Source organism: Myodes glareolus, chromosome 22 (genome assembly GCF_982192425.1).
Source record: "Myodes glareolus chromosome 22, mMyoGla1.1, whole genome shotgun sequence".
Classification (NCBI taxonomy): domain Eukaryota; kingdom Metazoa; phylum Chordata; class Mammalia; order Rodentia; family Cricetidae; genus Myodes; species Myodes glareolus.
In genome coordinates, this window is record NC_142047.1 from 43,788,943 (window position 1) to 43,805,292 (window position 16,350).

Sequence of the window (16,350 nt, forward strand, 5' to 3'; positions counted from 1 at the left end):
TTGATGCTGGGGATTTGAGAAATAATTGTTATTAATGCTTTATTTTGATTCTTATGGATGCAATTACTATTTTCTTTTTAGTCTAGGTGCTTCTAGGAATACAATTTTGTATGTATGTGCAGTATTGGGGATTGAGCCCACCCACCTTGCGTGTGTTAAGGGAGTTCTTTACCATTGAGCTACATCCCAGTGTTTGTTCTGTTTGAAATCCTGGATATGTGAACATGGGCATGTGTGGGGAGGGTGGTGAAAAGACAACTTTTGACGTCAGTTCTTGTCTTCCAGTCCATTTGAAACAGTGTCTCTTGTTCTTCATTGCCGTATACTCCGAGCTAGCTGGCCCTCTCCCTTCCAGGGGTTCTCCTGTCTGCACCTCCCATCTCCCTGTGGGAGCGTTGGGGTTACAGATGCATGATCAGCAGGATTTTGGACATCTGAACTCAGACCCTCACACTGGGGTAGCAAACACTTCACCCCAGCTATCTCCCCAGCCCTCAGTCTTTATATTCACTTTTAATTTGGGGACAGGTTCTCATTAAATTATCCAGACTGATGGGCTTTGAAATCATTCTATAGCCTAAGCCATGCCTAAAACATGTGATCCTCCTGCCTCAGCCTCCCAAATAACTGGGACTATAGGCCTGAACCACCAAGTACACTTTAGGAATACAATTCTTGATACATTGGCAAAACCTCAATAAAAGGCAACTTTATATTCTGTAATTACTTACTTACTTCTAGGATTGCTGTAAGTATGACTCTTGAACCCCAGCATAACAATGCAGATGCAGGAGGAGCGTGTAGACACGTGACTGTGCAGACACACCTGTTTAAATGCACAGAGGTATTGGAAATCATAACAAATATCTATAGAGCCAGGAGGATAAGACTATCAAGGTCACTTTTAGCTATACAGCAAGTTTGAGGTAAATTTGGACTCTAGGAGACTGCCTCAAAACTAAACTAAACTCAGATTTGTTTTGTTTTGTTTTGTTTTGTTTTGTTTGTTTGTTTGTTTGGGTTTCTTTCTGTAGCTTCTGCTGTCCTGGAACTCAATCTATAAACCAGGCTGGCCTCAGATTCACAGGTCCTGCCTGTGCCTCCTGGGTGCTGGGATTAAAGGGTCATGCCACTACCGCCCAGCTTTAGTTTTGAAAGGAAAGATAAATGGGCAACAAATGAAAACTGAAGAACTGAGTCTGATCCCCGAGACCTACATGGTAGAAGGAAAGAACTGCCTTCTGCAAGTTACCCCCGACTTTCACATGTGTTTGTGACATGCTTCCCCATACATGCACAGACACACACACATGCAAACACAATGCATAACCAGGCACTTCCCTAACGGGGTTCAGGTTTTTATCCTTGGGGGGAGGGATCCTAGAATCACTTGATTTTCCATTGCTGAGAGCTGATCCCAGCGTCTCACATCTGCCAGGCAAACACTGTACCACTGAACCACATCACATTTGGCAATTTGGACATTTTTTTTAAACTCTGAAAACTGAATTGGATTCATTTTCCAGACATTTAATATACTTCAGAGCTCTAATTATATATTGGGTCTTCACAGAGACCTCAAACTTCCCAGATCTTAATGTATACAATATATATCAAATATATTACATATATAAAAAAGTTTTTAAAAAGACAAAGCTTTCTTTTACTCAAATATACTCTGAAAAGGCAAATCAATGAGAAAATGCAAACAGAATAAAAATAAATGAATCAGGAGCCCAGCATGAGGTTTAAGAACAGGGAGCCTCCTTATGCCATGGCCGGAGGAATATTCCAGGCTTTCGTCAGCAGGCTTCTAGCCAACCTTGAAGCTCCTTTATATAAAGTCAGCCCCAGGCAGCCCAGAGCAAGATGTGGCCTCCCAGGCTCTCTGCTCCCTAGTTGCTCCAGCACTGCTGACCAAGTCGCCAGACTGGCCTGTCCCAGAGCCATGGCCAAGAATGGACTTGTCATTTGTATCCTGGTGGCCAGTTTACTCCTGGATCAGACCAACAGTTACCCATCCAGAATGAAAGCCAGGAAACACAGCAAACGCCGCGTGAAAGGTAACGGGACTTGACTGCCCAGCAAAAACTCTCGACTTAGGCAGGGGCGGTGCAGGACAAAGTTCATGCCCAAACTGTGCTAGGAGACCATCATTCCACCGTGGGTGTGTGGCTTTGCAGGGGATCCGGTGACATTTGGAGTTTGCTATTTAAAGAAAACATGTACTGGATTTTTATTAACATTTTATTATTATTGAAAAAACTCTTATAATCAAAACAGTCTCTATTATGTGTCCTTGCCCTATGAGTTTTGCTAATGTGGAACACTTCTGAGCTAGATCTTAGACGGACCTGAGGACACAGGGCTTTATGAATGAAGGGAAAGGAATTCACTCATTGGCGGTGCCCTGTGATGTCCTGGATATAAATATATTCAAATATATTTGTAAACTCACTAAATCTCATTAAATAAGACGACTGGGGCAACTGGGGCTTCCTTTTGTCGCTGGTTATCCTGTGGGTTTATTTCCTCATCCCTACCAGCCTTGGGACAGCTGTTGAAGCCGTGGATCTCATTTTTCATATCACAGCGTACTGGATGTCTCTTTAATTTAAGAACCTGTCAACACAAAATCAGACAGAACTTCAAGATATTTTGACATGGAATTCACTCATCAAGCGTAGCTAGATTTGAGGTGGGTTTATGCTAGGTTAAGAGACAAAACTTTCGCAGCTGCAAAGAACCAAGATGATGAGACTGTGCCTGCTTGTCGCAGAAACCAAAACAAAAGGGAAATGCAGCAGGCCCAGTGACATTTTATCTCAGGCTCTGAGTCATTTTCCTAACAGGGTATCTCAACATAAATATTATAGCACTGTTTCCTTACCATTTTCACCTTGTCCAAGGCAAAGCCAAGCTGTGATGGGTGGCTGACTCACTTGGGAAGTGCAGGCAGGAAGATTAGGATTTCAAAGCCATCTTTGGACAGGGAGTTCGGGGTTGGGCTACATGAGTCCCTATCTCAAAAAACAAAACAAAAAGAACAAACAAAAAACCTCCACTCAAGTCTAGATTCCGTACGTCACCAGTGGATGATGGCTCCCCTTGTAGGTTTTGTTGTTGCTGCTGCTGCTTGTGGGTTTTTTTATTTTGTTTCGTTCTTCTTCTTCTCAAGGGCCATTTCCTAGGGGGGTTTATGAAAGTCTTTTCTGAGGGACATTTTCTTAAGCAGAGATGTTTTCCCATATCGTGTATTTGCCTCTCCCTGCGAAATCTTTAAATGAAAGTTTTAGATATTTCTCTGGAGGTGAAGTCTATCACGGCCAGTGAGGACAGAGGAAGAAGGGAGACAGCAGACACAGTGGTGAGGCATACTGTTGAGCCTCTCCCTTCTCTATTGAAGTAGCAACTGTAGGGAGAGGGTAAACACGTATACATGTCTGAGCTTCTTGCTCTTTCTAGCTCCCTGATCTCTTCTATCCTCAGGTCACCCCCGGCAGGCATGTTATTTTATTAAGTTGCAGAAACATCTTAACTATTCTCCCGGACTCAAAGTCTTTGCCTTCAGGTCAAATGAAAGTCAGGTCTACAAAAGGAAAAGCGATCGGCCTAGATTTGTTGGTTACTTCTTTTCCCACTCATTCACTTATTTTGTTTTTTAAATATTTTGAGTACCTTGAAATAATGCCAACTTTTCTAGGGTCAAATGTGAAAGCCAAGGCCAGAGTGGTGACACATATTTGTAACCCTAGCACTAGGGAGGTCGAGGCAGGGGACCATGAGTTCAAGACTAGTCTCAACCGTGGTAGAGCAGATTTAAGGGTAGCCTGGGCTTCATTAAGACCTTGTCTCAAAAACACAAAACCATCAACAACCAAAAAAGTAAAATTCACCTTTCCCGCTCCAGTCCTTACCCAGAATTATCTCCTGCTAATAACAGTAGATAAGTATCTCACAGTTTGGCATTACAGGTATTTGGCAGGTAAATAAATTGATTTCACGTGTTCAGTCTTGGATAGCTATAAATGGAAGCATGTTTCCCTCATTTTAACAGCTGGATATGTTACTTTATTGTTTGGGGAGGCTCTGGCTTCATGGTTTCTTTCCTGGCAATGTTTATGTAGTTTCTAGTGTTCCGCATGAGACCTTGGCGCACACATGTGCGTCCTTGTACTGAGAGACTGTGGCGTACCTTCTAGAAGCGGCATTCTCTGTGAACCAGACTCTCTAAATGCCTCTTCAAATGACAGCACCAGTCCATGCTGTTCTCACTCAGTCGGACAGCCCAACACCTTGCTGGAAATGTTTGTTGTGCTTTTTCATCCTGAATCTGATGCCACACAACCATGACCACAAAAGAACAGGAGACCTTTTAAGAGACTCACAGCGGCAACGGCAGTTAAGCAGCAAATACAAGTGTTCCCCGAGTACTTACTTCACGGGTCTCAACAAATTATGGGTTATACTAATGAATAAAATATACCTTTTAGAGTGAGCTAGCTCCTCGGGGCATTCCTTCTGTTCATCCACCTGAGCTACGGAGAAGGGAAGCCACCAAGGCGCCCAGGTGATGGCTGCCATAATGATCTCCCAGGAGCCTAATAGGAATGCATGTGTCTTTGTGCTAATGATGGTGTTTACAGCTACTTATTTAAATAGAAAGGAGCTGGAAGCTGAGCGGGAAGGAAAGGGGATGAACTGTGTCTAGCTGACAGCTTGTAAGTTGGAAGCAGCACCTCAGAGGCCTTTGCACACCTGGCCCTAGTCGCTGATGGGTTTGCATCTTGAATGCCCCCTTTATTTATTCCAGTTTGAGTGGTCTCCCAGGGAAACATCTTTGGGTGATTATATTCCTCAGTTGAGCTGTTCAGTGCTTAAGAACTGATGTACAATGTCAAGTGAAACAGAGGTGGGGAAGGGATACTGTGTACCCCAGAAGGCAGTTTCCTGGCCCAAATGTGAAAACATCTGGCTTGTGAAGCACAAGTTTAAGGGGACAGAGAACTAAGATGCTGGACTCTATGCTCTCCCAAGAAACCAGAGACACAAAACCAATTGTCTTCCATGTATGTCTTGTGCACACATATGTCAGTATGTGTTCACAAGTGTGCACATGCATGTGGAGACCAGAGGCCAGTATCAAATATCATTTCTCAGATGTCATCCACCTTAGTTTTTTTGTTTTTGTTTTTTGAGAAGGGCTTTTTCTTGGCCTGGAGTTCTGACAAGTAGGCTAGGCTGACTGGCCAGGGAGCCCCAGGCATCTGCCTGTAACTGCTTCTCAAACTGGGATAATAAGCAAGCCACCATGCCTGGCTTCACTGGTTAACCTTGGGTTCTGGAAGGTCAAATTTGACAAGCACTTTCCTGGCTGAACAAACCTTTCCAGCCCACAAAACCGAGTTTCTATATAGCAGCCCCACAAAGAGACAGCTGGAGGTGGTTCATAATCATCTTTACGTGACATCTCTGCCTAAGTCCATGTGCTGGGGACCAAGGAGGCAGAGACAGCTGCTTTGCAGAAACAGATCAGAGGGATGGGAGAAAGCAGGCTGGAAGCCAGAGACACCCACGCTTGAGTTCTGCATCTTACGAACTGGGAGACATTCAGAGGGCGGATTTGGCTTTCTGTTTCTCTGCCCCCTCTTCTGTAAGCTTCCAGATGAGAGTGTCTGTCTCAGAGACAGCGACAGAACTGATCTCACAGCCTAATGTGTATGATCTTCCAATATATTCATGTTTAGTATTTAGTATGGCTTATCACAGTTCTGAGTGGTCACTAAGATAGTCCCCATTCTTCTGGAATTTGGATTTAGCCACAGCTACTCACTTATGCACCACTGAAGCTGTCCATAAACAATCATGAAGTTGTACAAAGACAATCATGAAGATTCCTTGGCCCCATCTAAGAACATTCAAGAGTAAATAACTGGGGCTATTGGTAGAGCCCTTGCCTAGCATACGTAAGATATAAGACCCTGGGTTTAATCTCTAAAATCACCAAAGGGGTGGGGGTGGGGTGAAGGATGAAGGGAGAAGAAACAAGGAAATAAGGTGGATGGAAAACAAGGAATAAGGAGAAATAGTAGGTGGCGATGCTCCCATAGGTAAATTTTTCACTGGTCCTTTATCACCCCACCCTGCCAGGAGCCACTGCACCTCCATCATACCTTATCAGCCACATAAGACCCCAGGGTCAGGGAAGTGAGTCCCTGTAAATCTGAGTCCTGGCCTTACCCACCGTGGCCGTTAGCTCATTACTCTCACCCTCATCCTCCATTAACATTCAAATAACATAAACCCTTTTACATCCCACAAAGTCTATGCCCTCAGTGCAAGCACCATTCGTGTTCAGCATCACGTCAAGCATAGGGAGAATCACGGATAAATAAAACCAAGAATATTAAGGAAGTGAAACCCAGATGGTGCTCTGAAGGAAAGCAAACAAGGTTTGGGGAAGGTTAGTAGTGGGGATGCTAACTTCCAGGGTTATCAGGAAAGTCTGTGCAAAATGCAGAGATAAGCGTGGTAAGAGGAGAGGAGAGCAGACACCATCTGCAAAGTTCCTACAAACCTTGTCACCCAGGTTCTCTTCGTGTGTTGTTTCCAGGGCACATTTGACTTGGCTTCATCAGAACCTCCACTGCCTTAGATTCTGCATTCCAAAACTATCATTTTGTTTGCTTGCTTGCTTTTTACATTCTAACTGCGGTTTCCCTTCCCTCCTCTTCTCCCTGTCCCTCCCCCACCCCCATCCACTCTTTCTCCTCCATTTTTCTTCAGAAAAGGGCAGTCCTCCCATGGATAGCAGCCAGCCACGGTCTATCAGGTTGCAGTGAGACTAGGCATCTCCTCTCCTATTAAGGCTGGAGGAGGCAACCCTGTAGAAGGAAAGGAACACAGAAGCAGGCAACAGAGTCAGAGACAGCTGCTGCTCCCACTGTTAAGAGTCCCACAAGAAGACCAAGCTACACAACTGTAACATATATGTAGAGTGCCCAGGTCAGTCCTATGCAGGCTCCCTGGTTATCGGCTCAGTCTCTGTGAGTCTCTATGAGCTCAGGTTAGTTGATTCTGTGGGTTTTCTTGTGGTATCCCTGACCCCTCTGGCTCTTACAATTCTTCCTCCACCTCTTCCACAGGATTCCCGGAGCTCTGCCTAGTGTTTGACTGTGGGTCTCTGCATCTGTTTCCATCAGTTGCTGGTTGAAGTCTCTCTGATGACAATTGGGCTAGGCACTTATCTCTGAGTATGGCAAAATATCATTAGGAATCATTTCATTGACTTTTTTCCCCCAGTGATGTTTGGTTCTATCCTTGGCCTCTAGGTTGTCCAGCCTCTGGGTCCTGACCACCCAGCCAGCATCTGGGGTGGGCTCCTTCTCATGGTATGGGTTTTAAGCTAAATCACTCATTGATTGGCCACTTTCACAATTTCTGCACTGCTTTTACCCTAGTACATCTTGTAGGCAGGATAAATTGTAGGTTGAAGGTTATGTGGTTCGGTCGGGGTCCCAATCCCTTCACTGGAAGTCTTACCTGGTTACGGGAGATGGTCGGTTTCTCTGCATCCTCCATTGGTAGGAGTCTTAGCTAAGGTCACCCTCACAGATTCCTTTTTAAAAAATATATTTCCATTTCATCTAATCAAATGTTTTCCATCCTACCCCCTACCCCACTCAACAACGGACCCCCAGAAAAGGATGGTGACTTGAAGTCCCAAGTTGAAAAGCTGTGGCGGGAAGTCAATGCCCTGAAGGAGATGCAAGCTCTGCAGACAGGTGAGACACTTGGCCACCAGAGTCTGGTCTGGAAGGGGAGCAAGCGAGAATCAATCATTGCTGGGATTAAACTCATTCAGATCGCACATTGAGTTCTGGGTGTGTTTGTTTGTAAAAAATAAAAAAAAAACGAAACAAAAGACAAAGCAAGACAAAAAACAAAAAACATTGACAGCCAGACATGCTAGCGCATGCCTTTAACCCAGGACTCGGGAGGCAGAGACAAGCAGATCTCTGAGTTCCGGGACATCCAGGACTAGAGCTAGCGTGACAATATAGGAGGCTCCATGGGATCACTGGCCAGCCAGTCTAGCTGAATCATAGAGCTCTAGGTACAGTGAAATGCCTACTAGAAAAACTAGGTGGAGAGCAATTGAGGAAGACACATGACTTCGGCCTCTGGCTTCCACACAGAAACACGCACACGAAAACACACACAGAAACATGCACAGACGCACACGCACACACAGAGAAATATACACATCCAAACACACACACAGAAACACATACATAAAAACACATACACAGAAACACATGCATGGACACAGACACAGGGACACGCACACACATACCCAGAGATACATACAGACACACACCCAGAGACACACACAGACACACACCCAAAGAAACACACACAGATGCACAGAAACACACAGAGGGACACGCACACAGGGATACACACACACACACACACACACACACACACACAGGAAGATAATTTAAAGGCCAGGTCTTAAATACCTTCTGTTTGTTTGTTTGCTTGCTTGCTTGAGACAGGGTCTTACTATGTAGCTCACTCAGACTGTCCTGGAACTAACCATACAGACCAGGCTAACCTCTACCTAACAAAGAGTGCTGGGATTAAAGGCATGCATCACCATGCTCAGCCCTAATTACCTTCTTTATTGGTGGGGAAACATAATGAAAGCAATACTAAATGATTAAAATGAAGCATTGCCTACCAGATGTTCACTGAGGGCCTTCAGGGAGCCTCTGGCTGAAACAGGTCCACAAGGCCACGCCCAACATGAGATGATTGTGATATTGGCTAGGGCCACAGCCTGCTGAAAGATTACATCTGGAGAGAAGCCCTCCTCCACGGCCTGCTAGCTGCACACACTTCTGGCCAGTAGCTGTGCGCTGAGAAGATGAATGAGTGAGGGCAGAATTCACAGGTCCAGAGCAGCCCTGTCCTAGATGGATACCAGGAACCAAGGCCTCTTCTACCACCGTCAAGACTTGGGTTCTGAGGGTCCCTACAGGACGCCTACCTATTAAAGTTAGTGCTGTCAGGTAGATGCAATCACAGCTTCTCATCAAGTAGTCGTGACTCCCAAGCTAGTGTATGTTACCAAACCAGGATCACCTTCACCATACACAATGCTGGCTAGGAACAGGGTGATAACCCTCCTTTTACCAGTTTTCCAGGAATGCATAATTGGAAAGCTAAAGCAAGGGCAAAGGATCCTGTGTAATGAGAAAAAACATGTTACTCCTTCTGTGTGTTCTGATACCATTAATGCTTTGTTCTGAGACAGGGACTCATGTTGAGCAGTATGGGCTCAAACTCACTACACAGCTGAGGCTGTCTTTGAACACCTGAACACTCTGCTTCCACCTCCCAAATGCTGGGGTTAGAGCCATGCACCACCATACTAGGTTACTGCTTAAAAATCAATTTTCCAGTATATGTGTTGAATAGTTACTTTACACTGACTTCTCCAATAATTCATACTAAAATGTGAGGGAGGGAGACTTAAATCATGCTCCACGACTCTGGAGCATGGCTCAACAGTACTATACCCTTGAACTATCTGTGGGTTTATTTTGCCCTAGGTAACCTAAGCAATATTGCTAGCCCCCAGTCCTCTTTGTAAGAAAACCACCATTCGAGCTGAGCATGGTGGTACAAACCTTGTAATCCCAGCACTTAGTAGTTACAGGCTCATTCAAGGCTGGAGTCAGCTATAGAGAAAATTCCACGTCAGCCTGGGATCTGTGTCAAGACTCTCGTCTTTTAGGGCACAGCTTCAGCTGAGTTGATAGAATGCTTGCCTCACAAGCCCAAAGCCCTGAGTTCCATTTCAGCACCACACACAAAACCAGGGTATAGTGACACCTGCCTGCTAAAGCCACAGAACCAGGAGGTAGAGGCAGGAGAATCAGAAGTTGAAGGTTATCCCGAGATACATAGTGAATCTGAGGCCATCCTGGACTACATGGTCTCATGTAGTCCTCTGCCAAATGCACTGTGGCAGGTGTATATACACATGTGTGTGCGCACACACACACACACGCACACGCGCGTGCACGCGCGCGCGCACACACACACACAGGCAGGGGACAGAGAGGGAGAGATCCTGTGTCAAAAAGCAAGCAAACGAACCAAAGTGGGGGGGGCACTTTTCTCATTGACTTTTTGTCTGCTTTTTTCCTCCCTTCCTCCCTCCCGCCCTCCCTTCCTTCCTTTTTTCCTTCTTTTTCTTTTTTGAGACAAGGTCTGTCTATGCAGGGCTAGCCAGCCTGGAACTGTATATCAAGCTGACCTCAAATCCATAGCCAAGCATTCTGTTTCAACCTCTCAAGTGCTACCCTTATGGGCATGCCCCGCCACAGGCGGTTTGTGTTGGATTTTTAAATTATTACGAAATCCCATTCCATTCTAAAAGTCCCAAGGAAACCCACCATGTGGTTCCTTACATCAGCTAGGCTACAAATTCTATCAAAGCAACCTAGGGCTTAAGGTTATGTTTTGAGTCTTTTTGTGGGTATGAATTCATTATACGCTCCCTAAACCCTTTGGGGGCATGTCATATTATAACAATTTCTCTAAGCGTCAACAACCTGACAAATGCGGATGACAAAACACCACATTTTCAAGCCAAGCCACCAAGCCAGGGGGTTGTTGAACTGGCGAGTGCTTATTATTGTGTCTGGCATGAATAAAACCATCAATGGCAACTCATTACTGTCAGCACATTAATCATTACACAAACATCTATCCGTGCTTGCTAAGTCCGGTATTAGGTGTGGTCGTACACAAAAGGCATCCTTTTACATTATCTAACTTCCCCTCTTCACAGTCTGCCTTCGAGGCACCAAAGTCCATAAGAAATGCTACCTTGCTTCAGAAGGCCTGAAGCACTACCATGAAGCCAACGAAGACTGCATTTCCAAGGGAGGAACCCTGGCTGTCCCCAGGAACTCGGACGAAATCAGCGCCCTCCGTGACTATAGTAAAAAGAGTCTACCAGGCGTCAACGACTTTTGGCTGGGCATAAATGACATGGTCACAGAAGGCAAGTTCCTCGATGTCCACGGATTCGCCGTCACCTTTCTCAACTGGGACCGTGCCCAGCCCAGTGGCGGCAAGCGGGAAAACTGTGTTCTGTTCTCCCAGTCAGCTCAGGGCAAATGGAGTGATGAGGCCTGTCGAAGTAGCAAGAGATACATATGTGAGTTTATCATCCCTTAGCAAGCCTCTCCCCAATATCCCTCCCAAGTAAGACTGGTCATGATAAATAAGCTGGTAGTCACCCTAAGTAAACTAAAATTACATTTATTAAATGCAAGACTTCAGTGTCAGGATTGATCTCCATAGATGGATAGGAGTCAGACCATGTGTCTACTGTAGCTCATTGTGGTATTACCCTTCATCTTGCAAGGGGGATGAGAAAAGAATGACCCGGACACAGTAAGAAAGGGACTTCTGAAAATGGTCCTTTTCCCGCTCTCCTTGGCCATCTCCGGTGGATAGACCTGGCCTATTTGAAAAATATAAAAGCCATGTGTTTCTTCAAGACAGGAAAACAAGACTGGGCTGCCTGGAGGCTGCCTTTAAAATTCAGTCGTGATGGAGATACATTTCGAGAAACGTTGTCAATAGTCCCGGTTGTGTGACTATTGTAGTGTGCTCCCCATGTTGTAGGGAAAAACTCCAGATGCCTCTAAATGCACCCCCGACATGTAGTAGACTCAAGCTGTGTGAAGATTCTGCAGGTCTAACATGGTAGGCTTTCACAATATACTTCTTTTTCTAAGTATGAGCACAATAAAGCAGCAGTTGAAAACACAGTGAAATATACTATCTTTCCATCAGCATAATAAGACGCCGGACACAGACATTTGGGAAACCAGGTGAGGTTTGCGCAGCTTGTAGTCCTAGTGGCTCAAAGACAAAGGTGAAGCAGCCGCTGGGACTTGGCCAACGGTGAGGATGGTAGATCATTAGCAAGAGGAAGTGGTACTAGCTCAAACCGGAGCAGAAAGAGATGTTAAGCGGAGTCTCCTTTCAAAGCAGTGTCCCCAATCACCTAGACGGACCTATCTCCTTAAGGCACACAACGTTTTTCAAAAGTGCCACAGAAGCAATCAAATGACCTTCGGCTATAGAGTATGATAAACATATAAACCAACACTGCCATTTATTATTCTTATCAAGTATGTATGGCTAGAGGTGTGCTAGGTTTGTTACCAAGAACACACATAGTGCCACATATAATTTGCTACACAAGGGCACCTAAAATGTCCCTAGGCAACAAAATTTTTAGCTCCATTACAGCCCTTGGGACCACCATCAAATAGGCAGTCTACTAGTGGTCAAACGTGTGAGGATGTATTTGGTTGATAAGAATGTCCCAAGTCTGAGATTCTAGGTGCTATATAATCCCTAACCTTTCTAGCTCCCTGCTTAATTTCATTCACCCCATTAGCCTATGCCCTTGCTTTCAGATGCCATGATCCCTGGTGGAGTGTGGATCCTGTCTGCTATATCAGATCAGGGATGTCCGAAGAGGTTCTCATCTAACTCTTCAAATTCCCCACCCCTTCAAGACTGCCCCCCAAAGTGAGTCAGTGTATTTGCTCAATTTCTGCTCTCAGCATTCTCTAACAACTTCTAGTCGATGAGCAAGGCTAAGGCAGAGTTTCTGTGAGGGCAAAGAAATTAGAGAAAGACAAGGCAGGGCCTGGGGTGCAGTTAGGTGGGTAGAACGCTTGTCTAGCATGCGGAAGACCTGACCCACAGGAACAGGATTCTTAAGCCTATAATCCCAGCACTGGGGAGGTGGAAGCAAAAGAATTAGGAGTCCAAGGTCATGTGTAGAGCCACTCTAGGCTACGTGAGACCCTATTTAGACAACAACAAAAGAAAAACACCTCTTTCCCTTTACTTATGCATCCTTGCAATCTCCTTTTATATGTAATAACAATATTTTTTAACTTTCTTTACATATATATCCCTTCCATTTTCATTATGTATTTCACTCTATGAGGGGCAATTTGTCATTAGAAGCTGAAAGTGGGGCTTAAATAATACTATTTCAGAGTCACACATGTGTGCAATTTTTTATTCAAACAATGCTATTTCCATTAAATTGCTTAACTAGATTTTTATAAAAATAACCTCATTGCTTAAAAGCAGCAACATAAATTTAAGGCTTAGGGGAAATGGGTTTTTGCAGAAATAAACAATTCTGAATATATTCTGTCCTTCAAACAAATATTTTTTTTTTCTCTTTGTGAATAATGCCCTGCTCCCAAGAGCTGAATTACATAGGCTTAGAATTAAATTTTAGGTTTGTTTTTTCATTGCGCAATAAAGCCCCAAATCTGATCAGTGTGGATGTGTTTATATATTGATTGCATTTATTTAGATTATGATATTTATATCAAACTGGACAGAATTTAAGAGGGAAAAGGCCTGGGTTTGATCAAACTGGGACACTGGTGTATTTGGAGAACAATTTCAACTGGCCTTGAAGAGGAACAGTTTTGAGATAGGACATGGGAGATAGGAGTGGGCTCAGGGAGCAGGGGAGACATTAAACATATGTCATTGCCATTATATTTGGTTGATCCCAGTCAACCCAAATGTCATCATTGTCTTCTGAAAGATAACATTAATAGGCGACAGTGGCTAAGTCGCCAAAGGACTCACTTCAAGGAGTGAGTTCAGACCTAGAAAGACACACAAAAGGCTGAGTGTGGTAGTGTGTGTAACATGAGGGGCCGGCTTGTTGAGGTATCTGTCCCACCCAGTACCCAACAGCCGGCAAATCCCAGAGAAAAATCAACCACACAGAGAACTCTATAAGTTATAAAGCTGATTGGCCCATTAGGTCAGGCTTCTTGTTAACTCTTATAACTTATATTAACCCATTACTCTCATCTATGTTAGCACATGGCTCCGTACCTTTCTCAGTTGGGCAGGTTACATGCTGCCTCTTCGGTGATCTGTGCAGGAGTGGCCGAGGGAGTTTCTTCCTCCCTAGCCTTATCCTATTCTCATTGCCCTGCCTCCCGCACCAAGTGTGCATCTGTAACCCTGCACTACGCGATGGAGGACAGAGTCGGGGTACTCCTGGATGAGCTAGCATGGCCTACATGGCAAAGTTCTAGGCCAGTGAAAGATTTTTGCCTCAAAAATGGGGAAAGATTCCTGAGGAACAACACTCAAGGCTGTCTTCTGATTTCCACGTGTGTACCATGTACACCTGCATCTACACACACACACACACACACACACATGCACAGGCACATACACACACATACATACACACACACACACACACACACGAAGTGGGGAGGGAGAGAATGAGAGAAGAAGGGAGGGAGTTAAGGAGGGAGAAACAAATGAACTGAACAAACATGAAGGAACAGCATATTCCCATCACACCCCAGGTTCTGTGCTAAACTTGACACAATTCTCAATTTTCATCAGAACAACACTGGGAAGTAGATTTATTTTATTATATGGAAGAAAAACACAATGAGAGAGGTGAAGGCTGTCCCAACTCACATACCCAGAAGCAGTGGCCAACTCATCGTACCCTCAGCAACCAGGGGGGCTGTGACTTGGTGAAATCTGTCCCAACAAATGATGGGGCAGATTCCCATTCATGGCTCAGAATCATCATTGAGGGTCATAATTCGAGTAAACAGGCGAGAAGACATTCACTCTGAAGCTACTGTCCTTGAAATCTTTGCAAGGCCTGTTTTAAGGATTTCAGGACCACATGTAGATGGCCGAATTTGGATTCCCTCCCCTCCAAAGATTGTGTCAGATAGGGTCATCCTTCCAAGGAGCAAGACCACAGAAACCACAGCCCACCAGCACCACCAGTAGCCGGAGGAGTTCCCCTCCCCTTCAGAACTGCCATTCCCTTAAAGCAAGGTCGTGGACTACTATGCCGTGCATGGAAAGAACGTCATGACGAGTCAGAAGAGAGCAGAGGTAGTGGCTCTTAAGTGTTTAGAAAAACTCGTAAAGGTAAGGGATGGTACACGTCCGAAGACAAGGGTGTGGGCATCTTGAGAGAAAGTCACACTGTGTCGCAGTGACTGTGTATGTGAATCTGCAACTTGCTAAGTGATGTTCCAAAAGTGATATAATTTATAATAAGCCTAAAGAATAAGGAAAACATAAAATTTAAGTAAAGTTTGAAAGTTTAATAAACATGTGAGAGCTGGTTTATTTCTCTCTCTCTCTCTCTCTCTCTCTCTCTCTCTCTCTCTCTTTGTGTGTGTGTGTGTGTGTGTGTGTGTGTGTGTGTGTGTGTGAATGTTCACATGTGCCTAAGCATGTGAATGACTGTGGAGGTCAGAGTTCATCAGGTGACCTTCCTTGGGTACTATTCCAGTGCCTACTGGTTTTATTTTTTTCCACTGAAAATAAGGTATTCCGCTTGCTAGAGCAGCCTGGGTGACTAACAAGCCTAGAGCATCTGCCTGTTTCTACTTCTGCTGGGATAACAAACTGTGTTTCTGCTCTGATTTCTTTTTTACAAAATGGGTTCCTGGGATCAAAATGTAAAACAAACACTTTCCAAGCTGAAATATCTCTCCCCAGGCTGATTTATCTTTCTTTTCTTAAAAATTATTTTAAATGAAATATAAGCTGGTTTTAGAAGGTAGACTATTTAGGTTTAGGGATGAGGGACGTGTATTAAAATTGATCAAACTCAAGGCTACAAAAAGGCTGGCCCTAGGTTAGCACAGCTCATTGCTAGTGACGTCATTAGGAAAATAGGCTATCTGGGTTTTATCACCTGTATTGTAGTTACTTAGCTCTTAGTCAGAAAAGAAACTCCATTCCAAGGTGAGGGGTTTCTCTTCCTCACCTTGGAATTAGGTTCCCTTGATTTTCTATCTTTCTATCCAGCCTCTGAAGAAATAGACCAGTGGTTCCCGACTTTCCTAATGCTGGGATCTTTTACTACAATTTCTCATGTTGTGGTGACCATGAGAAAATAGCCATAAAATTATTTCCGTTGCAACTTCATAGCTATCATTTTGCTACTGTTTTGAATTGCAGTGTAATATCTGATATGCAGGATAGCTGAGATGCGACCTGCAAAGGGGTTGTGACCCACAAATTGAGAACCACTGGGAGAGCCAGAGGAAACGGCAAAAGGCCAAGAGGCAAATTAAGAGATTAACTAACTTGTACCATCATTCTCATGACACTACTATTTAACCAAAAGATAAAAATAAAAATAACCACCAAAGGTCAAGCTGATGTTCATGGTCCATGCTGCAGCCTGAACCCGTGTTGATGTCTGTGAAT

General features: G+C 44.5%; 1 protein-coding gene across 1 annotated transcript; it reads left to right on the forward strand.

The window, feature by feature from the left end:
- The first annotated feature begins 1,879 nt into the window (after positions 1-1,879).
- On the forward strand, positions 1,880-11,858 carry Clec3a (C-type lectin domain family 3 member A). Its single transcript, XM_048437006.3, has 3 exons — positions 1,880-2,063; positions 7,701-7,784; positions 10,868-11,858. Exons 1-3 carry the CDS (start codon positions 1,949-1,951, stop codon positions 11,257-11,259), a joined length of 591 nt encoding a protein of 196 aa, XP_048292963.1. The 5' UTR covers positions 1,880-1,948; the 3' UTR covers positions 11,260-11,858.
- The last annotated feature ends 4,492 nt before the right edge of the window (positions 11,859-16,350 follow it).

Excerpts from the sequence above, each read along its gene's own strand:
- Clec3a (XM_048437006.3), top strand. The coding sequence starts at position 1,949 with ATGGCCAAGAATGGACTTGTCATTTGTATCCTGGTGGCCAGTTTACTC. Across the intron at positions 2,064-7,700 it reads CAGCAAACGCCGCGTGAAAG|AAAAGGATGGTGACTTGAAG; the intron begins GTAACGGGACTT and ends ACGGACCCCCAG. Across the intron at positions 7,785-10,867 it reads GATGCAAGCTCTGCAGACAG|TCTGCCTTCGAGGCACCAAA; the intron begins GTGAGACACTTG and ends CCCTCTTCACAG.